General features: G+C 40.0%; 1 protein-coding gene across 1 annotated transcript in view; it reads left to right on the top strand.

Annotated features, from left to right (window-relative positions):
- The first annotated feature begins 1,575 nt into the window (after positions 1-1,575).
- The window catches only part of AASS (aminoadipate-semialdehyde synthase), a 59,066-nt gene continuing 37,181 nt past the window's right edge, over positions 1,576-23,460 (top strand). Inside the window, exons 1-9 of the mRNA XM_082632813.1 lie at positions 1,576-1,715; positions 10,607-10,828; positions 13,571-13,747; positions 16,706-16,790; positions 18,324-18,391; positions 18,501-18,647; positions 19,565-19,643; positions 19,774-19,901; positions 21,314-21,462. Of these exons, the coding sequence (XP_082488939.1) occupies positions 10,622-10,828; positions 13,571-13,747; positions 16,706-16,790; positions 18,324-18,391; positions 18,501-18,647; positions 19,565-19,643; positions 19,774-19,901; positions 21,314-21,462 (1,040 nt within the window). The 5' untranslated portion in view covers positions 1,576-1,715; positions 10,607-10,621. The remainder of the gene's footprint in view (positions 1,716-10,606; positions 10,829-13,570; positions 13,748-16,705; positions 16,791-18,323; positions 18,392-18,500; positions 18,648-19,564; positions 19,644-19,773; positions 19,902-21,313; positions 21,463-23,460) is intronic.

Genomic DNA, 23,460 nt, shown 5'->3' with positions numbered 1-23,460 from the left:
AAAAGTTCACGACTATCACACTTATTTAGCGATATGCACTTTTCAAAGTGTTTTCACAGCCTCATAACAAGTCCGTGAAGCCAGATGACAGTTCTTAGAACAGTTTTATTTAGAGTCCAGCAAACTGAGACTGAGATGTAAATGTACAGTATCCACATCCAATGAATATTAAGAATTCATGCATATGTGACAAAGTCCAATGTTCTTTACAAGTCCTGGCTAAATGGTCCTAGAGGGTCAGGGGGAAATGCATTTTGTGAAGACTAGCCTCAGCACTAGAGGCAGAAAAAACACTTGAAGTCCATCTGTGGTCTTCCTAGGGAATCAGTGGCCAGAGGGTAATATTCCTTTCTGTTTTTGTAACTTTCTCTAACACATACTTTTCTCATACTGCCACAGATGTGTTTAACTATTAAATGCTCATGTCAACGATCTTGAACCTAGAACATTTTTATAAACTCCACTCATATCTCCAATTACAGAGAAAATTAGAAGCTTCTCTGGAAGCTGGGGTTTTCCTCTGTATCTTTAGCTTTACACATGCCAAATCATATTCCTAATCACTCCTCTAAAGCCTTCCTTTCTTTCTTTCTTTTTTTTTTTTTTTTTTTTTTGTGGTACACGGGCCTCTCTCACTGTTGTGGCCTCTCCCATTGCGGAGCACAGACTCCGGACGCGCAGGCTCAGCGGCCATGGCTCATGGGCCCAGCTGCTCCGCGGCATGTGGGATCTTCCCGGACCGGGGCACGAACCTGCATCCCTTGCATCGGCAGGCAGACTCTCAACCACTGCGCCACCAGGGAAGCCCAAGCCTTCCCTTCTTGCTATGTTTTACTGCACTGTTCTTGATATCACCAACTTCCTAATCACCACTTAGCCAAGCCTGAAACACCAAATTTGTTTCAATTCTTCCTCTAGCCTGTTAGTCTTACCGGTGGTGTTGACTCTGTCCTTTTAAATTCCTTTACTATCACTTTTACTCAACCCCCTTATATACACTATCTAGACCATATTCCCTTAATCGCAGGACTCTGATCATCTCATTGACTTGAGCAAAAAGCCTCTTAGGCTACACGCTATTCATAAAAATGAAAATTCATTATTCAAATTAGTAAATTCATTAATGAACATTGATATTCATTGGATGTGGATACACAACACTTAATTTCTCAGTCTCAGTTTGCTGGACTCCAAAATGGCCTTAAGAACTGTCATCTGGCTTCACAGTCTTGTTATGGGGCTGTGAAAATGCTTTGAGAAGTGCATATGGCTAAGCAAGCGTGATATACATGAAACGGAAACTTTTTTCCCAGGAGATACACGCATCTGTTGAGCGCGTAATGTCTGGACTATTTTCGTCCTTCTCCGTCTCCGCCTGTCTCCTGCTACGGACAGTTACAAACTTGGTCAATAACAGTCCTGGAAGGACGTGACGCCCCCAGCTAAGGACGTAGGTCAGAGATCTAAAAGGCAGGAGAATTTTCGGGGAGGAGCAGGGGCAGGGCATGACCTAGCACCTGGCAGCGCCGCCGATTGGTGGAGGAGAAGGTTGTTCCCTCGGGGCGGGCGCTGATTGGCTGCGGAGGAAGAGGCATGACTTCCGAAGAAGTTGAGCAAACACCTCCTCCTCAAGGCCCCCATCCCAATTTCTGCTGGGAATTCGGATCCTACTCTGCCCGGACCCGGGAGCGCAGAGGCGGCGGGGACCGGACGAGGTGAGCGGGGGGAGGGTGCCCGGAGGGGGCTGAGCAGATGGGCCGTGGGCCCAGCCTGTGAGAAAGATTTGGAGATCGCCGGCCGGGCTCTGCCAGTCCGCCGGGCGGTGCGGGCGAGTTCTGCCTCCTCCTCCCCGCGCCGCTGGGGACCCGGGAGCTCTGCGGACTCCGGCCTTTGCCGGGACGAGCGTACGGAAGAGGGTGGCGAACGTTTGGGCCTCCTCGCCAGGCCTCCCCGCCTAGCGTTTCTCTGCACGCGAGGGCTGGGAGGTGGGGCGCAGCGGGCGCGGCTCCGGAGTTTCTGTATAGGAAGGAGAAGGCATGGGATGGCAATTCGGTTTTCTTTCTTGGCGAGGGCTGAGGTGGGGAGCGGTTGCTGGGGAGTAAAGCCTTGGTATTGAAGCTGTAGAGCAAACCCTCTGTTAATTCTTGGACTGTGTGCTTATTTAGTTAGGCAGCTGTGGGAGGTGGTTGACGGAGAGGGGGGCCTCCCCGGCCCCCCCACCCCACCCCGATTTCTTTCGGCGCAGTTACTGGTTGACCTTTTCAGTCCTGGCCTGCTTAACCAAATTCGGATCACAAACTTCCCCACCCTGCCCATATGGGGCAGGCCATTCTCTCTGAGATGGAGACCAGCCCCCTCCACCCCCGGAAGCTGCGCTCCCAGTTCATCCTCCAGCAGAGATAGGAGAAGTGAGGAAGTCGGATGCCTTGGATGTCAGCGTCATCTGAACTGCGGACGCCCCGCAGGGGCTGTGGGGGCCAATGTGAGCGTTTGCACGGGGAGGGGGCGCGGTGAGAAGCAGTTATCTACCCTGTTTAATTCAGTGGGGCTAAATGGCCCGACTACTTCTGGAAGAAATATGCTTTTTAGGCACTGATTTTAGGAGAGCGGGAGTGGGTGTGGTGGGAGGGAGAGAGTGTGTTTAGTAACTCGAACAAAGATGAACATTTTTTGATATTGTGGGTCGTCAACTATCGGAATGTGGAAAAGACATAGCTGTGATTACGCCGACCTAGCTATGCACAGGACCGAACCACCACTGACTTTGACACGTGGCTTTCATATACTTTATACTGGAAGAAAAAAAAAAACCCAAGAAACCTATGGCACTTGGTGTGGACGCTTCTGTGTGTGTGTTTTGTAACTTGAACTCGCCCCCCCCCCCTTTTTTTGCTATAAAGCTGAGTGAACCTAGGGCCACACTACCTTCTAGCCATGTAACCTGGTGGCTGTTCTGCAAAATGAGCTAGGACGACAAAGCTTAAGCCAGTGTCCCCAAGTGACTTTCCCACTCTCCAGAAAATCATATTTGTTATCAGTCTCACTTGTTACTGGTGACAGCGTCATCAGAATTTTGATTTATTTGTAATTGAAAAATTTCCCCCTTTACTAACTAATCTTCTATTTAATCATTAGCAGACTTTGGTTCAGGATTTTGGAAATGATCTTTGGTGTGTAACCAACGCCAATTTAACAAAAACGTTTTCATTTTCCCAAATATTCTTTTTCTAATTTTCTCGTAGATATAACATTACAAACAGTAGCAAGTTTCTTTGATGAGGCCACAAAAAAATTCTATGGAATTCATAGAATCACAGAAATGCTGTACACTTGGAATGGGAAATAACTAACAACATTATTACCGTGTTCATAGAATTAAGGTGCAACCAATTATAAGATGCATCCCCATTTTGGGGATGCTAAAATGTGAAAAAACATGTTTTATATTTGGTGAAATACAGTATTAAAATGATAGCTTATTTTTCTTGAACACTCATGCCTAAAGGGTGAAGGTAAAGAGAAGGCTTACTGGGCTTCTAAAAAAATAAGAAGGGGGAGGGATTAATATGGAGCCATTGTGAAGGCCTTCCCACAGTGTGACCCAGAGTATGGGAAAGTGGTGTCTTCTGTCAGTGGTGATGGTTGTGCTCACCTTTTTTTTTTAAAAATAAATTTATTTATTAGTTTATTTTTAGCTGCATTGGGTCTTTGTTGCTGCACGTGGGCTTTCTCTAGTTGCAGCGAGCGGGGGCTACTCTTTGTTGTGATGTATAGGCTTCTCATTGTGGTGGCTTCTCTTGTTGCAGAGCATGGGCTCTAGGGCACTTGGGCTTCAGTAGTTGTGGCACGCAGGCTCAGTAGCTGTGGTGCACGAGCTTAGCTGCTCCATGGCATGTGGGATCTTCCCGGACCAGGGCTTGAACCCGTGTCTCCTGCATTGGCAGGCGGATTCTCAACCACTGCACCACTAGGGAAGCCCCTGTGCTCACCTTTGAGGAGTGGGCAGGCTTGCAGCCTTTTTCTTAACATTTACTGAGTGTTTATGGCATGCAAGGCAGTGCTCAGCACTTTATGTCTGTTAGCGCAAATAAACTTCACAGTAGCTCTAAAAGGTAGATATTAGTATGATTCCCATTTTGCTGACGAGGCACAGACAGGTTAAGTTACTCACCGAGGTCATAGAGTAAGTGGGAAGCTGAGGAACCCAGGCCATTTGTAGAGGAGAGGAGTCAGAATTCCTTTGAGGTTCCCCCTCCTGTTTTAAGCTCTGGGCTCCTGGTCACTGCAGTTAATCCAGGTAATTTAAGTGAATATCCTGTCTTCTTCCATAGTGTTTCTGGTATTTTTGTTTCCCTGTTTACTGTACTTTACCTGGATCTTCATGAGTCACAGTGCCTATTTATGTTCTAAAATTCTAATGCTTTTGTAATCCACAGTGCCTGGTCACTACTATCCTTAATAGAATCAGTATATTAGAGCTGAAAAGGACTTTAGTATTATATTCCAGTCTGGATTAGGAAACTGAAGTCAGGTAAGGAGCCCCATATCTAGTTATATGTCTCAGCAGCCAGATCTGGATTTTGATACCATTTTTATTTGCATTTCAAAATATTCATTGGTCTATGAGATCTCAGCAAGAGATTAGATCTTTTGTGGGGCATTGCCGGGGGGATGGGAGATATGAGTCCCTGTTCTTATTCATTAGTCTATTTTGTTTTCTCTGCTACATTGGTCCTTATGACATTCATTTAAACTTGCTCATTTATTTCTTCATTCTTTCGCAAAACATTTGAGTTCTCCTATGGGGCAGTCACTGGGAATACAGAGATGAGGAAAACACAATTCATTTCTTCAAAGAATTTAGAGTTTAACAAAGAGACAAACAAATAAGCAGATAAACATTTTGGATCAGACTCCACTTCAAAACTAACTTTGCATTCCATCTCAGTGAAGCTACATTTGTGGGCTAGAGACCAGAAGACTCATAGGTCTTATGTCTTTGGATGACTTTGAGTAGCTTATAGGCTTGAGAACATATGAATATTCTTAGACCAGATTACTTAGCACAATAAACACTCCCCAAGTCTACTTGTTTTTACTTCTAGCTAACTATTTTGTAAGGAGTTTAATATTAAAAGAATATAGCTATGCAACAGGAAATAAAAGTATGGAGGACAGTGTTGCTGCATACCCAAGCCTAGTTCTAGCAAGCCTTGGGGTTGGGAGGTATTTGGATTAGTTCTAGGCCATCACTGGGTGTTCTATTAATTTGGAACTCTTTTGGACCTCTCCAGGATTATTATGGTCTGGATGCCAAATATGTAGTGTAGGCCAAGACTCATGGCCATGCAGCTGCCTACCCTTATTTATATATAGTACCAGGGCTTTCTGGGAAACCATGGCTTTTTAAATATACTTGCACTTTTTGAATAAACTGGAAGTGTGGATATAAATCATTTGCATTTCTCACTCATTATTTATTTTAGTCAGCTCAAGGCTACTCCATCCTTACTGTCTCAGTACTTAACCAAGATGTATGCCTGATCATTTGGAAATACCTTGGCATTGAGAAATCTCCCCATGTAATTGGACGGTTTTAGTGTGAGTCACTGAATTATGTTCTAGTGGAATTATTTCAAAGATCTAAAATATAAGGACAAAGAGCACGTCTCTGACTTTGGGGGCTGAAGATAGATGATTTGGCCTTAAAATTTCTTTAATAATGAATTTGTAATCCTTTTGACATGTCTCAGTGGAAGCAACAGAAATTAGAAGGGGCCAAGCCTAACTCTTTTTTGTACTTAAGCTCTTGTATTTGCTTGCACATTGTTCTGGCTTTCGTAGGTGGTTTGTAGGTTTAAAAAGTTTTCTGTTTAGGTTGATAGTATGGAAAGGATTGAAGAGATTTAAAAGATTTTTGAACATTTGATGGAAGGATAAAAAGCTCTCTGTAGATCTCAGCTTTCTTCATCCACCTACCACTCTAACCCGTGAAAACCAGCACAAATCAAGTACACTGTTTTCTGGCATAAGTACTACCTGAACAATAACAGATAAATGTAACCTAATCCAGTTACATTTAGAAGTTATACCAACCAAAGAGCAGACTGTTTTATTATGATTCATCCATAGATGCTTGGAAAATGCTGTTTATGAAACATGGGAAATCCCATATTTATATGAGGCATGCTACCTTCATTTGTATTATCTGGTTTTAGATGATCTTTTCTTACAGCTCATCAAGAAAATGTCTGGCTTTTATTATATTTTTATTAAAATATTAGAAAATATTCATTCTAGAAACAAATGACTAGCTACTACTATATTAATCTATGTAATTGTACAGGAAAACCAGTCTGTTTGTCGTTTAAAAGGACCTTCCTAACTACATAAGAGGTCCTCTACCACTGAAGGTGGCTTTTCCTCAAATATAATCTTTCATAAATTCACCTCACAAAATCTTTTGTTCCTTCATGTTATTTAGGATGATGATGTACACAATGACCGTGGTTTATTTCATGGTCACTGAAAGAAAATAGTGGGTTATGTAGGGAGTGCCAAGCTCTGTCTATCTATCTGTCTGTCTATCTCTCTCTCTCTCTCTCTCTCTATCTTCTTCTCTAGTGACCATTTTTTTCCTCATTTCTCTTGAAAAGGATAGAAAATACCAAGAACAATTAAGCATATTCCCCCTCCCACCCCAATTCTCATGTGTGCATTACAAAGGTAGGTCATCTGCACAATAGGTAAATTAAAATAAATTCTTAAGTCTTCCCCCCATTAAAAAATGGAAAAGAGGTAAGGTGATATCATATAGTATGTTCTCCTATTGTTAGAGTCCATCCACTAATTGTCCTCCTATCTCACTGCATCTGTGCAATTCACTGTAATATTCCTATGACTTTTAGGGACATTTCAAATTCCTAATCAATCCTAGGTATGTGAAAATGTATACCGTAGTGCTATTCTTGTTTTTTTTTTTTTTTTGCAGAGCACAGGCTCCGGATGCGCAGGCTCAGCGGCCATGGCTCACGGGCCCAGCCGCTCTGCGGCATGTGGGATCTTCCCGGACCAGGGCACGAACCCGTGTCCCCTGCATCGGCAGGCAGACTCTCAACCACTGCGCCACCAGGGAAGCCCCGTAGTGCTATTCTTGTTTTACAAAAACATAGAGAAGAATCTTTTAAAATTTTACTTTAATGCCATTTGAAACATTGGCCCTTCATGTGTTGAAGGGAAGACTATTTAGAAATTGTCAGGGAAAGGGTCTTGTTCTCCAACCCTGACTGTGTGACACTTCTCTTTCTCCCCTTATTTTTCCTCTTTCCTTTCCTTCTCTTGCTTTTCCACATTCTCCTTGCTCATGCCAGAGGCTGTTATCAGCACGCAGCCCTGTCAAGTAACCTCACTTGAGCCAGTGAAAAAGTCCGGAGTCTTACTGCCTTGCTTCCACTTGAAGGCATTGCCAGAAATACACATAACATTTACTTCCCGATATTCTTGGAAAAGCCCATAAAATACAGGACAGGGAAGTCCAGAATAACCCACCTGGGCATTTCCATGAAATGTCAGACACCTGCAGTGCCATACCTCAGAGTAATTCAGAAATTCTCACTGTTACATATTTCTTGATGACCTGAGAATGAAATGAATGGTGGTCCCAGAAAGTTCTATGCTGAGACCAAGTTTCAAGGTTCAAGCAATTACTAACATAATCAGACCTGCTATAATCATCTTTTTTCTAAGCATCCAGAAACTTAGAATTTACCTTGACAGGGACTCAGGAAGGATTTTTGGTGACACATAGAAAGGGGTTGATGGAGGCACCCCATGCTGTGGGAGAACTAATAATATGCCATATGGATCTGATTTATTTCTGAATTGAGCTGGCAGGAGTAACGTGTCAGATGTACGAGGTGTGGATCTGCAGGCTTTGGCAAAGAAGAGAAAATCCTGAGTGTTGAGTATTAACCTAGGGATTCTGCTTCTGCTTAAAAGCAACAGCTCTAGTTGGATTTCACTTCAGTTTCTTCATCTGTAAAATGGGGCTAATAATAGTATCTACTAAGTAAGATTTTCGCAAGGAGGAAATGAAATAATGTCTGTAAAGTGCTCAGCATAGTGCTTGGCATATAATGTTAAATCAGTGGTGACTATTGTTCTATTTCTTTAAAAACAAAGTGTCAGGAATTGTGATTCAAGAATTCCCTACAAAAAGTGAAAGTGAAAGTAGCTTCCCAAATAAAACGCAGAAGGCCAGCCTCTGCTACTTTCCTTTCCTAGATCCTGAGGAAGGTCTGCCTCTGCAAAAGTGTATGTGTGTATTACATGAGTGTATGTGTTTATGTCTCTCCTCCCACGCTGTACCCCCGACCCCAGGCAAAGGAGGTGTGGAGGAGGAGGGAGTGTTGCTGAGAAAGGGGAAGCTGTGGTTATAAATCAAGCTTGGGCTGAGGAGAGAGACTGAATTATTTGAACATGTTTCCTAATCTTTGTGCTAAGAACTGCTACTAAGTATAGAGGATTAGGGTCACTTGGTCAACTATGGTATGTGAGATGCAGCCCCTGCTGAGAAGATGGGACTGTTTCTGGGCTTCTCAGTGTGTTTAGAAGACTCATTTTTCTTTGGAATTGATTTCATTTACAAACATAGGGATTCAAGTTCTATGGGACGTTGCAGATTTTCCTTTGGCTTGGGGGAGAATAAATGTTATGGGCTTGGGCTTGGATTTGGGCTTAGCATAGTCTCTTTTAAAAACGAAACTATATAAGTAAACCAAAAAGTTAGATAAAGTATATAACAGACTTTTACTGAAATGTCGATCATCCGTATTTTGGCCTGAGTAAAAGTTAGCCTGAACTCCTCATGACCGGCGTGTTCATTTGCTGTGTGCAGTGTTTTCTCTCCCTGCCCCTTTTCCTCCTAAAGCCTTCTTAGCCAGACTCTTTGCTGTTTGCTTTATTCTTTTAGTCTGTGTTGTGAGTTATCCTACAAGTTTTCTATCTAGGGTGATAAGTAGTTTGCCCCCAGGAAATAGTACTTGTACATTCCATTGTTGGACAAAACTTCCCTGTCTATAAGGTGGGTCTGATTTAGAGATTGTAGTCTGATGTAACAGAAATGTGTTCCATAAGAATTGTGCTATATGCTGGGGAATTTCTAGAAGATGTAAAATCATTTAGTCTCTGTATTTTCATGCCAACCTTAAACATAGAAAACTAAGATTCAGCATCCAAATGACCAGCAAATTATCGTCTGAAATGACTTCTGACTACTAAATTTATGTAACCATTTGAAGAGGCACAGAATACTGTTTGATACTTATGCTTTAAAATTTTCTGTAAAATTTCTTCTGTGCTGACACATAGTAAGCCTCTTGTAAATATTTCTTAATTGAATTAATGAATAGAGTTACAGAATCTGGAATAGCAGTTAGAAAACAGAGACAGGTCTGGGTTTAATATAATAGCAGGGGGAGGTGGTCTGGTAGAGGAAACTCTGGAAAGGGGATGGTTTTTTTTTTTTTTTTGGCTGCATTGGGTCTGGGCTACTCTTCGTTGTGGTGCGTGGGCTTCTCATTGTGGTGGCTTCTCTTGTTGCGGAGCACGGGCTCTAGACGCGTGGTCTTCAGTAGTTGTAGCACGCGGCCTCAGTAGTTGTGGCGCACGGGCTCTAGAGTGCAGGCTCAGTAGTTGTGGCTCATGGGCTTAGTTGCTCCGCAAACTTGTGGGATCTTCCCGGACCAGGGCTCGAACCCGTGTACCCTGCATTGGGAGGCAGATTCTTAACCACTGCGCCACCAGGGGAGCCCGGGAAGAGAATGTTCAGAGCAACAACAGGGTCAGTGAAGCGAGGCTGGGGTGTCAGGTGCTTCTTCAGCTTCTAACACCTGTGGTGAAAAATATGTTTGTTTGTTTGTTTTGTTTTCTTAAATTTCCAATCTTCCAGGACCAATGCTTTTATAAAATTCAATACCAATGAATTACTAGAAAAATGATCTTGTCATATAAAGGTTTCTAAGTGCTTACTTTCTATTTCTGTACATATCTCATTGTGGACCAGTACAAAGCAGTTCACTGATTGACAACAGGCTGTAAAACACACTTTGAGTAGAACTAGTTTAGGAAATGGTCAGAGATGAAACTTGGAAGAGGTTGGAGCTAGATTGTCAAGGATCTTGTACATTATAAAAGGATTCTAAACTTTATATCATCAAAATTGGCATAAATTATCTTTCTGTATTTGCATTGTAGATTAACTTGCTTAAAACTTTTGTGCTGAATGTGTGTTTGATAAAACATACATTTAAAAAATGATTTCAGCTTAGCAGATATTGATTAGTGTCCCATAAGTTGCTTTGGACACTGTTTTTTTTTTTTGGAAGTAACTTCGTTTGTGGAAGTTTGGGTTTGTTTGGGTAAAGGAACAGCATCCAAATGACCAGCAAATTATCATCGTATCATCCAGGTTTTCCCTCTCCCTTCTTCATCTTGAATCTGTTATCACCTGAGTTGGTTGGATTTTACAGCAGATTTCTCAGGAGACCAGAACTGACCTGTGAGCCTTCTTGCCTTTTGTTGTCCTGCTCTCACAACTTCTTTACAGTCACCAGGTTTCAAGATGCTGCGAGTACCTAGGACCAAACTGGACGGGCTGGGCCTCAGCCTCTCCAGGCTTCACTACAAGGCGGTGATGGCGTTGAGGCGGGAGGATGTGAACGCCTGGGAGAGGCGGGCTCCCCTGGCTCCCCGGCACATCAAAGGGATCACCAATCTGGGGTACAAGGTCTTAATACAGCCTTCCAATCGGCGGGCCATTCACGATAAGGTAAATACTCCCAATTTTTAAAAATAGGTGGGACTGAAATGACCCTGTGTATGAAAAATAGGAAGCATCTGAGTGAAAATAAAATGTTTGCTAGTGTCACTTAAAGACCACATGACAATATTTCTTTACTTCAGTTATAATGAGATAATATAGTTATGAGATTTCTAGTTCGAATCCTTTCTTGAGCCCAGAATTCAGCCAATAAGTATTATTTTCGCCCCATTCCATGCTTTCTTCCAGCTGAGGGATAAAAGGATTGCTTTTAGGAGATGACATCCTTCAGTCATTCTCTCCTTCATGTGTGACCCTGGTTCTAGGACTGGAAAGACAAATGTCTGCAGGAAATGCTTCACTGAGTAGAGTTTGCTCATGAGTGTTTACCTTGCCAACCACCAGGTGAAGCCCCTCGTATTCATCATTCTGTTTATTCTTCACAATAATCTTATGACACAGGTTTGACTTTTATTTTTATTTTAGATACATGCACGTGTTTTTCCTCTCCTGAGCCATTTGAAAATATGCTGCAGACCATGCCACTTTATTTCTAAATCCTTCAGTATACATTTCCTAGGAATAAATCATCTTCCTATGTAACCATTGTATCTTTTTCACACCTAAGAAATTAATAATTCCACAATATCATCTCACATCTCACATTTCAAATTCCCCATTGTCTCAAATGTCTTTTATGGTTTTTATTTTAATCAAGGCTTAATTAAGGTTCATTGTATTCATTATTATGTATCTTTAGTTCTTTTAATCTGCAACAGTACTGGGCTTATTGTTAACTAGGCTTATTGCAGTGATCATTTTGCAATATATACAAGTGTCAAATCATTTAGGTGTACACCTGAAACTAATATAATGTTAATTATACCTCAATAAGAGAATATTGAATGGCATTTAATATTTCTTAGAGGAATTTTTTTTTGCCTTTAGAATACATCCCACAAAGAATATTCAGAGTGCTGTGTTCAAAAGATATCTGAATTAGTTTTTCTCTGTGGTTACAAGTCAATGTGATATCCAGTTGGATTTATTTTTGTTTCTATTACATTTTCATATTTGCTTTAAATCCTTTTTGATTTAATTTTATTTTTTAAATAAGTTAAACATTTACAAGCTTCAAAGATTAAAACTGTATAAAAAGATGTGACACAGAGAAGTCTTGCTCTCATCTTAATCCCTTACATCCCGTTCCCACCCACTCTATAGGTTACTATTTTCCTTAGTTTCTTATCTATCATTCCTATGTTTCTTCTGGCAAAAATAAGCATATGTGTATGTGTGTGTATGTATGTGTTTACTTATTTTCCCTTCAATCTTATACAGAACGTTGTATACTGTATATACTCTTTTGCACCTTGCTTTGTTCTACAGCATATCCTGGAAATCACTTCATGTCAGTTCATAGAGATCAGCTTCATTCTATTTAATGGCTGCTATAATTACTCCATTATTTATCATGATTTATTTAACCAGTCTACTATAAATGGGCAAATAGATTGTTTTCAGAGAAACCAGGTATGAACCATATGTTCATTCTTTTACTTTCTTTCCCATTCATTTGTACTTTCCTTTGAAGTAGATTCCTAACTAGATTTATCTTCATTTTATTCAACTGCCATCTAAGATGCTTTAAAAATTCTGCCTGGATCATGCTACCCCTTTATTTAAAAATCTGAAATGATTGTCTATTGCCTCCATGTACTAGCTATGAAATCTCAGTTTAATGTGTAAGACTCGGGTTTCCCATTGATAAAATGGGGATAATAACAGTACCTACCTCATGGGAGTTTTGAGAATTAAATGAGATAATTCACCCAAAGAGCTTAGCAAAGCACATAGTAATTTATTAATAAATATCAATGATTATTTTTATCCAATAAAGCTCATATTCATCATAATAATATTCAGTCTATTTTTCTAAATTGATTCACTTATTATGCCCTAAACATCTCCTTACTTTCCCGTCTCCATATTTGTATATATTCCTTCAATATCTCTTACTGATATTACCACCTTGTATTTCCCATCTCCATCCCTCCAAATCCTACCCAGCCTTTTAGATTAATTTAAATTTCCACATTTCCTTGATCATCTCATCTGGGAGTTATCTCAATATCCATTAAATTAATATATCACTTAGATTATGCTACTCATAATGTTCTTTTGAATTCAGCCTCATGCACTGTGCCTCTGACTTCTTTTTACAATATTCTGTGAGCTCCTTTACAGGAGAGATCTTGTCTCTGTTTTTTTGTGTCTTATCTCATCTCTAGCACAGTCCATGGAACAGAGTAGGGCAGTAATAAATACTAACTGGACAACAAAAAAACAAAAGAAAAGAAAATATTGCAGATATATCTTTCCTTTAAAAGTATACCTGAGTAATAAATTACTATTTAGCATTTAATGTTTCAGGGCATTGTTGGTACAAAATATACATTTTACATGTATATTTAAATCACATGTGCTAGCGGTTATGGTCAAACTATTAACTGTTCTTAGATTAAAGTACGTGCTGAATTTTCTAATTTTTTGTTTCTGGTACAAAAGTCAAACACGTTAGATTGATCTTTAGCCAACAAGTAAGAATATTAGAAGTAGTTTTTCTATTATTTGTTCCTTATATTTTTTTCCTTCAAAAGGTTGTGACTTTAACTGCTACATTTATTTACTAAAGAAAATATGAATACAAAAAATCAGGAGAATAACTTTTAATCAAAATTACATTCCCAGGAATATGTCAAAGCTGGTGGCATTCTTCAGGAGGATATTTCTGAAGCTTGTTTAATTTTGGGAGTTAAAAGACCCCCAGAGGAGAAATTAATGCCTAAGAAGACCTATGCATTCTTCTCCCACACCATAAAGGCTCAGGAGGCCAATATGGGTTTGTTGGATGAGATCCTAAAACAGGTAATTAGTGGCCAATATTCATAAATGTTAACATAGAAACATATATATTTTTTTACTTTTAACTGTCAAGTGGAGTTTTAGTTTTCTTTCAGCATCTAGAAAATACATCACGTATTCACGTCAGTAGGAGAGGTGATCTGCAGTTAGTGCTTGTATAGTTCTGCTGCTCTTCGGGCAGCTCTGCTGGGCAAGTTTGGAGTTTGTGATAAGAGGAACCAAACACATTTCATTCCTTTGTATCCTGAAATGGGAAGAATGATAGAAGCATTTGCTCCAAATGATTATTAAGTTATAAGGTTAATAGTTCAAATATTAGCAAGTAGAATTTTAGAGCTAAAAGGAACCTCAGGGATCATATAACTTACCACCCTAATTTTTCAAATGGAGCCCAGAGAGGTGAAGTGACTTGACTGAGGCTGCACAGCTCTGTAGTACCAGAACTGTACTGGAAACTATTTTTACATTTATTAACATTCATAAGGAAAAGAAACTTTTTTTGAGATATAAATACTGTGGAAAAACTATCATCTATTTAAAATACAGAGTATTCACTCAACAAATATTTACCAAGTACCTACAATGTGTCTGACACTGATCACTGCAATGAACATAGCTTACATTCTAGTACAAGGAGACACTAGAATAAATAAACAACACCTCATATGTCGCTTGGTGATATGTGTAATGGAGATAAATATAATACAGAAGAAAAAAAGGAGTGCTGGGCACTAGGGGAGGTGTTAACGCTACTTGAAATAGGGTGATCAGGGAGTGCCTCATTGCAATATTGGCATTGAGAAAAATTTGAAAGAGGCAAAGGATCAAGCCATATCCATCTGGGAAAAGCCTTCCAACCTGAGAGAATAGTAGTGCAAAAGCCTAGCAGACAGTCTTTTTGAATGGAGTATTAGAGTTAATCATATTCTAAAATGCTTATTCTGCCTGCTCTGTGAATAAAAGTTGGAGATGGGAGAAGGAGAGCAAAATTGATAAGAAGATTGTCAGTCTGGACTAGTCCAGATGCTAGGCTACAAATGGTGTTGAGGGCAGCGGGAGTGGAGGTCGTGACACATGGACAAATCTTGGATGTATTTTAGAGGTCTGATCCTACAGGATTCACTGATGAGATGAATGTGGACTATGAGAGAAAGAGAGGAGTCAGAGATGACTCCAAGATTTTGGTTTGAGTAACTTAAAGGAGTTGCCTTAGATTGACATGATGCTACTGCACGAGGAGCAGGCTTGGATGGGAGGATCAAGATTTGAGCTTAGGGGGCTTCCCTGGTGGCGCAGTGGTTGAGAGTCCGCCTGCCGATGCAGGGGACCTGGGTTCATGCCCCGGTCTGGGAGGATCCCACATGCCGCGGAGCGGCTGGGCCCATGAGCCATGGCCGTTGAGCCTGCGCGTCCGGAGCCTGTGCTCCGCAATGGGAGAGGCCACAACAGTGAGAGGCCCGCGTACCGCCAAAAAAAAAAAAAAAAAGATTTGAGCTTAGGGCCTGTCGAGTTTAATTTCCCATTAGACACGTAAGGGGAGATGCTGAGCGGGCCATTGGGTGTGAGTCTGTAACTCAGGAGGGCAGCTTCTCCAGATACACATTTTTCAGTTGTCAGAGACTAGATGGTATCTAAAGCCATGAGACTGGGTGAGGGTAAGGAGTGAGTGTAGATGGAGAAGTCCAAGGTCTAAGTCCTGGGGTAAGGATGTTAGAGCATTAGAAACTAGACTCGAATCTGACAATAGGTAGAGGACAGGAGAGTTTCACAAACAGTAAAAGTAATGGAGGAGAATGTATTTTACATAAGCATGTAGAATACATTCTTACTAATTTCAGATTCACTAAACAGACAGTGTAGTTAATTTACAGTGTTTCATAAGAACCAATTCAAAAAGTAATGAAAGGAAATAGTATTATAGAAGAATGTTTCACTTTAAGTAGAAAAAACTCCTCAAAAAGTACTTTAGAAACATTTTTCTTTTTGGTTATGTGAAGTTTTGTTCATTTCAAGAAAATTAATGAAAACAGACCCAGCAGGGATGCTTTTGAGCAACATTTTGTAACAAATTACTTGGAGTTGGATTAATATTAAATATTCTTAAATCCAAGCACATGGCAAAAATTATATCATCCTTGAGGAAATAGACTATTTAAAACATTCTATAATTCCAATGTGTCAGCAGTTTTTAAGCATGAGTTAATAGGACATTTCCAAGAGAGGGGGAAGATTCCCAAAGAAAGAAGAAGGACAAGATTTTAGTGAAGGTGAGGAAGTGAAGAGCAGGCAGCTTGTGCTACTTTTAAAATAAAGTTCACTTGTGAAAGGCTGGAGAGAGAAAAAAAAGAGAGAGACAGAGAAACAGAGAGATACTAAGAGAGACAGGAGAGAGGAAGAGAGAGAGAATGAGATAGATTTGTGTGTATGGACTTGAGAGGGTGTATAGTTGTTATTTTTAAAGTAGAAGAGAGACCTGGGTGTATTTAGAATGGCTGAGGGAAAGGAACACTGTAAAGAAGGAAGGAAGAAAAGAAAGAAAAAGTTTGAGAGATCTTGGAGGACATAGAATAAAGCTGGGATCTAGCTCACAGGGATTAGTCTTGGGAAAGACTTGTTTTTTTTGAGACTAGAGGGAAGGATGTGAGGATGAGTGGGGGCAGTATGTGGGTATATTTGTCAATGGTGCTGGGCTAAAAGTTAAAAGAAACCATGCCTTTGTTATTTTATTGCCTACCATCAAGGGGTGTTAGCACCCTGCTAGGACCATTCTTTCATCTCTCATCACAAACCTATCACTGGTTTGTGACCCAGCATTTTCTAAATATTTCATGGTGCACCTAGCAAGTCAAGATGTATTTTATGAGGGAATACTGTGAAATAATCACTTGCTCGTATATGTGTTGTACTCATTCAAATTAAGCTGGATGGGTCTGGTTGAGAAAATTTTTATTGTTTCTTCAGGAAATCCGACTTATTGATTATGAGAAAATGGTGGATCATAGAGGAATACGTGTAGTGGCGTTTGGACAGTGGGCAGGTGTGGCAGGTAGGTATGCCAGGGCTGTTACATCACCCATTTTCTAAATTTGCCTGGGGAGTAACTGTGTTTTCTCTTTTCTGTGGCAAGGGGATGGGAGTGTTCATTTCCTCCAATAAAAATAAACACGGGGGTGTGACTAAGGGTGATGAATATCAGGGGAATAAAATAAAATCACTAAACTATATTTATTACAAAAATTAAGAAAAGGAGAGCAGGGAGAAGGACAACAATTATGCTTAGGCTCTGAATTTTTACTGTTTGGAAGACTGGAAAGAGAAGTCAGTTTGGTGATGAGAAATTGAAGAATGGAAGAAAGGGTAAAAGAGGGAGAAAAGGTACGGTGACAGGAGACAACAGAGGAGCAGTCTAGCAAGGATACAAGCTGGAGTCTGGGGAAAAACAGCACTTGATTTTTGTCCCAGTTAGTAATTTGAACCATCTTTTGTTGAGAAACACCACATGTTATAACTCTATATCAGATTAGACTACTTGAAGGTGTGTAATTGTCAGAATAAGTAGACAGAAAATTTGTAGGGATAGAGGACACAAAACACTATCAACTGCCCTGACACCAGTGAAAGTTCTTGAGCACCCAGCACTCCACCCAGCAACTTGCAGAATAGAACACATTCCTTTCATGTGGAACATTCATCCAGATGGTCCATATGCTAGGTCACAAAACAATTTTTAATAAACTTAAAAGGTCTGAAATCATAGAGTATGTGCTCTGACTACAATAAAATTGATTTGGGAATTATAATACAAAGATATATAGGAAATTTCCAAATATTTGGAAGACAAACTGTATTTTTGAATAACCCATGAGTCCAGAAGACATCACAGGAAAATATTTTGAATTGAATGAAAATTTAAAACACAGCACACCAAAATGTGTGGAATGCAGGTAAAGTGATGCTTAGAAGGAAATTTATAACATTTAATGCTTTTATTAGAAAAGAAGGAAGTTCTTAAATTAGTAATCTAAACTTCCATCAGGAGAAGCTAGAAAATGAAGAATAAATTAACCCAAAGCAAATAGAAGGAAGGAAATACTACTGATAAGAGGGAACATCAATTAAATTAAAACAGGAAAATAATAGAGAAAATCAAAAGCCAGTTCTTTTTTTAAAAAAATAATCAATAAAATTGATAAACCTCCCATGTTTAAATGTTTATAAGAATGAACCAATAGAGAGGGATAGAGAGAGGACATAATTGAAGAGTAAATTCCTGAGAGAGACAGGAAGGGATGGGATCTGGAGCAAAGGTGGAGAGATTAACCTTAGAGAAAAAGAGGGGCACTCTTTCCATTTTAGGAGGATTGGATGTGGAGAGGACAGGTCGGGGTGCAGCTGGGTTAACGCTTTTGATGGCAGAAAGTTGAGGGGATGGATAAGATGACTACTGGGACCCCTTCCAAATCTGAGATGCTGTGGTCTGTGCTTTCTCAGAGCGCAGAGCAGGTTGGAGGACAGGTAGAGAGAACAGCTTCAACTCCTCCCAGCTAATGGTCTTTCTGTTGGTCTGATTCTGCAACAGGGATGATCAACATTTTACATGGAATGGGTTTAAGGCTCCTTGCTTTGGGACATCACACACCTTTTATGGTGAGATGTTTATTGTGTCTCTTTTTTTCTGTAAATACATGTCACATGTTAAGAATAGAAACATGTCTCAGGCGGTAGACTAATGTGATCCATGTGTGCTTGCTTGCAGCACATTGGCATGGCTCATAACTACAGGAACAGCAGTCAGGCTGTGCAAGCTGTCCGAGACACTGGCTATGAAATAGCTCTGGGTTTGATGCCAAAGTCGATAGGGCCCTTAACATTTGTGTTCACAGGGACTGGTAATGTATCTAAGGTAAGTTCTAACTGTCTTCTTTCTGTAAAGCAGTCTGAAACTCTGACACTAACCCAAAGGATGTGGGCATTTTGTGTACATTTCAGAGCCCTTCTTTTCCATGACTGAGCAGTCTGTTCTTGGTACTTTTCTTACCTATGTACTTTTCCCATAGTAAAGTGCAGTACTGGTCCAAACTTAGTGTCTTTGCTTTGAGTTGATTCCAAGCTGTCAGAGGCTTTGAATGGTTTTTCTTCTTTTCTTTTTTTCTTTTTAGAGGGATAACTCCTTGCTGTGTAAAGGTCTATTCTCAGGGTACTCTATGTTACCTCCATCACTGAGATATCCCAAAATTTGGAAGTGACCCCAGGACGTAAATTTTACAAGATTTGGAGTTTTGCCAAAAGATGTTAAGAAGTTTAATTCAAGACTACTATTGTTACTTTCTTCCTTCTGGGGTAGTTTCGAGAATGTATTTTTGATCCCATAGAGAAACTTGTAATTGCAAAATAGATTTTTCTTCAGCAAAAATATTTTACAAACGGGACATCACTATTTATATTATACTGTGAGATAGCCATCTGATATAAGTAGGAAATATAGTTTCCCCACTTGAAATAATTTCTGCAATGGAGCAAAAATTAAATAGAAATATTTTTATCGTACTGTCAGTTCTAAACCCTCTTGCTTCTATGCTGAATAACTTTAAGTAAAAAAATTAAAGCCCCTTCCAATGAGTGGTGTTTAAATGGGGATAAAAGTTGGTTTGCAGGCTGCATTCAAGAGGCTCATCTGTGCTTCCGTGTTGTGGTCCCAGTTGCAGGGCAAGGCAAGTTGAGCTATAAAATTGTGGGGAAAATGAGTTGGAACCTTTGCAGGAAAACGTATTGGCTCTTTTCAGATTGATTTTTAGATTTTCACTCATGCATTATTTACAGGGAGCCCAAGAAATCTTCAATGAATTACCTTGTGAATATGTGGAGCCGCATGAATTAAAAGAAGCTTCCCAAAATGGAGGTAGGGAGGGCGGGGAGGGCGAGTGTATGTATCTTTTACTGTTTTTAACAGTTTCAGTGTTATAATATTTTATCACCATAAACCTTTATCATTTGTGACCCATTTTACTAATTCCTTTCTCCTCTGCAAGACCTGAGAAAAGTGTACGGGACAGTGTTAAGTCGCCATCATCATCTGGTCAGGAAAACAGATGGTATATATGATCCTGTAGAGTATGACAAATATCCTGAGCGCTACATAAGCCGTTTTAATACTGATGTGAGTATCATACCTAGCTTTTGAGTTGGTTGCTCATGATACACTATAGTTAGGCTGTTTTTAAGGAGAGAGATTGTGATTGTGTACGTTGGTTTTCAGTTCTCCATATTGACTTGTTGTGAGTCCTTTGGGTATTATGAGTTGTCCTTAGGTGTTGTTGGCTTTTCTTGGTGTTTGGAGTGGCCTTTGCTTCGTGGCTTTGGTAGTTTCTATGGGTATGCCCATTGCTTCACTGACTCTGTTTCTCCTTCAGGTCTGCATGTGCCCAGTTGCTCTAAACCATTTCCTGTGGGTTACTCTTTTCTGTATTTACCCTGAATTTGTTAGTACTGTTGAGAAACCACAGTGTCTATGAGAGTTGATCTCAACATAGTTCTATCCCTTCTATGGCCACAAATTGCAGTCAACCTCAGCCAGCCATCTTGAAATACATGCCCTTGATTACAGGGGACCAGAGTGAAACAGTATGGCTATAGAAGACCCATCTCCACTGTACAAAAGTTACTTCCAATTCAAATCCTTCTGATGGGGACACACTGGTCTCATCTTATAAGAAGGATAATATATTTGTGTGTTTTGTAGTCATTGGTCATGCAACAGTCTTTCTCAAAATAAACCAAGAAAAAAAATGCGTGCATCTAATTGTGAAAAAGAATGTTTTAAATAATTTTAAATGTATTTGAACAATATAACATTTTTAGATTCTGGTATGAAATTTAGTGTTATAGCATGTACAGCATATTATAGAAGAAGAACTCTTACCTGTGGCTTGAGAATGCTTGAGATGCTTGAGAAACAGGAATTATAAAACTAGTTTCAAATTGAAAAATTTTGAATCTAGTAAGTTTCCATCCCTTCTCTTCCCCAATCACAGAAATATTGGTGATTGGATGCATCACCAAACTTATAATGACCTAGTTACCATGTATGCATGCATGTAGCACATTTGCCCATGGAGCTTACAGATGTTATCTGATTTAATCTTCACAGCATTCCTTTGAGGAATGGGGTACACATTATCCCCATCTGGCAAGTAAGGAAAACAGAGCCCAGAGAAGTTAAGGTAGCATGCTTTAGATCACATGCTACTAGAGGCTGGGCTGGAAATAGAGCATTTGGTCACTTGAACTTCTGTTATTTCCTTTTTCTTGGCTATGTAAGGCATTATAGAACACAAATATTAATGTATTTATATTCATATGTTTTTCTATAATGAGGTAATTTTCCACTGAAATCTGGGTGGGTATTTATTGTCTTTGCTTCGAATGGTGGCCACTGACTTGGCAAATAACGACGTCAATTAGAAATAACGTTAAATTATTTCTCATGAACTTTACTCATAGCTCTCTTTCAGCACACTGCTTTGAAAAAGGCTATTTCCTATCTCGCTGACCTTGGAATTTGCTTTACAGATTGCACCCTATACAACTTGTTTAATTAATGGAATCTACTGGGAACAAAACACCCCTCGCCTACTAACCCGCCAAGATGCTCAGAGTCTCCTGGCTCCAGGCAAGTCCTCAGTTGCTGGTGTTGAAGGCTGCCCTGCATTGCCACACAAGTAAGGACTTCAGCAATGATGGCAGTTTTCAGCAGCAAGGCCCACTGTGAGGGTATCACACATAGGGGAGCCACATAGCACAGGACTTGACTATTAATAACCAGTTGTCTGCCTTATTTAATCTCTTGGAAATATTTGACAGTTAACCTTCCCTCCTTTTTTTTTTTTTTAATCAAAGTATAGTTGGTTTACAATGTTGTTAGTTTCAGGTGTACAGCAAAGTGATTCACTTATATATATATGTATAAGTTGACATCCCGAAAGTTAGAAAAAGTGTTCTGGGCTTAACTGTGTTAAGTGATCAGCTGGACTCAGTGATAACATGTTAGGGATAACTGAGATTGCAAGGTTTCTTTTTCTTTTCTTTTCTTTTTTTTTTTTTTTGTTTGTTTGCTCTAGGGAGCAAGTTTATTTTATTTTATTTTATTTTTTCGCTGTACGTGGGTCTCTCACTGTTGTGGCCTCTCCCATTGCGGAGCACAGGCTCCGGATGCGCAGGCTCAGCGGCCATGGCTCACTGGCCTAGCAGCTCCGCAGCATGTGGGATCTTCCCAGACCGGGGCACGAACCCGTGTCCCCTGCATCGGCAGGCGGACTCTCAACCACTGCGCCACCAGGGAAGCCCAAGTTTATTTTTTTTATTGAAGTATAGTTGATTTACAATGCTGTGTTGGTTTCAAGTATACAGCACAGTGATTTAGTTACATATATATATACATATTTTCCTTTTTCAGATTCTTTTCCATTATAGGTTATTATAAGGTATTGAATATAGTTCCCTGTGCTATACAGTAGGTCCTCATTTTTTATCCATTTTATACATAGTAGTGTATATCTGTTAATCCCAAGCTCCTTGTTTATCCCTCCCTCCCCCCCTTTGGGCTTTGGTAACCATATGTTTGTTTTCTATATTTGTGAGTCTATTTCCTTCCCTCCTTCTTGAAATTCTCTTCTCTTATGTGACTCCAGTCGTAGCTCAAAAGTAAGCTCCTCAGAGAGGTCTTCTCTTGCTTCCCCATTCCCATCACTCTTCAGTCTGTTACTATATTTTTCCCTGAAATTCATGTGTTTATGATTTCTATTTTCCTGTGTTTATGATATTTCCTGCCTTACTAGAACTTAATCTCCTTAAGGATAGGGGCCCTATTTGTTTTGGCCACAGGTACCCAGTACGTTGTTTGACATATAATGTTCATTCAAATAATTACTAAATGTTGAATGAATTAGTTAATAAATAAATATTTGTGGAACACCTGGTCTGCCTGGTACTCTGCTAAGCTGAGAGATAAAGAAAAATGTGGTTGCTGTCCTCAGGCATGTAGCTGGCATCAATTAAATTCCAAAGGAATGCTAGGAGCAATCAATATCGCAAGAGTTTAGAAGAAAGTGGGAGCATGGGCTCAGCAAAGTCTCTAGGGAGGAGTGAGGAGAGCAAGGATTTCAAGTGATAGGACTGGTGCTTGATAAATATGGAGCCACCAAAGCACAGTTTAAGACAGTGAGTGGGACAGTGTAGCCCTAGTATAGGGTTTATATGGGCAAGTGGAAATTAGAGATTGGGCAGGAAAATTGTGGTCAACTTCAAAAGGATTTCAAATCCTGGGCTGAGACTTCTGTTCATAATTCCAGAGATTTCTATGTAATAACACGTGAAATTATGTATTACTAAGCAGGGTGGAGGTAGTGTAGTCGAACTTCCTAAGTTATTTAAAGTTGGCTAACTAGCTTAACTTTAGGTGTTGTCAATGATTTCTCTAGGGAAGGGTTTTTTTTTTCATTTTTATTGGAGTATAGTTGATTTACAATGTTGTGTTGTTTCTGCTGTACAGCAAAGTGAACCAGTTATACATACATATATATATATATCCACTCTTTTTTATTTTTAATATTTATTTATTTAGGCTGCACTGGGTCTTAATTGTGGCATGGGGACTTCTTAGTTGTGGCATGCATGCGGATCTAGTTCCCCGACCAGGGATCGATCCTGGGCCCCCTGCA

This window comes from Mesoplodon mirus (genome assembly GCF_964341445.2).
Source record: "Mesoplodon mirus genome assembly, chromosome: 9".
NCBI classification, from domain to species: Eukaryota; Metazoa; Chordata; class Mammalia; order Artiodactyla; family Ziphiidae; genus Mesoplodon; species Mesoplodon mirus.
This window is presented reverse-complemented; position numbering and strand designations above follow the sequence as displayed.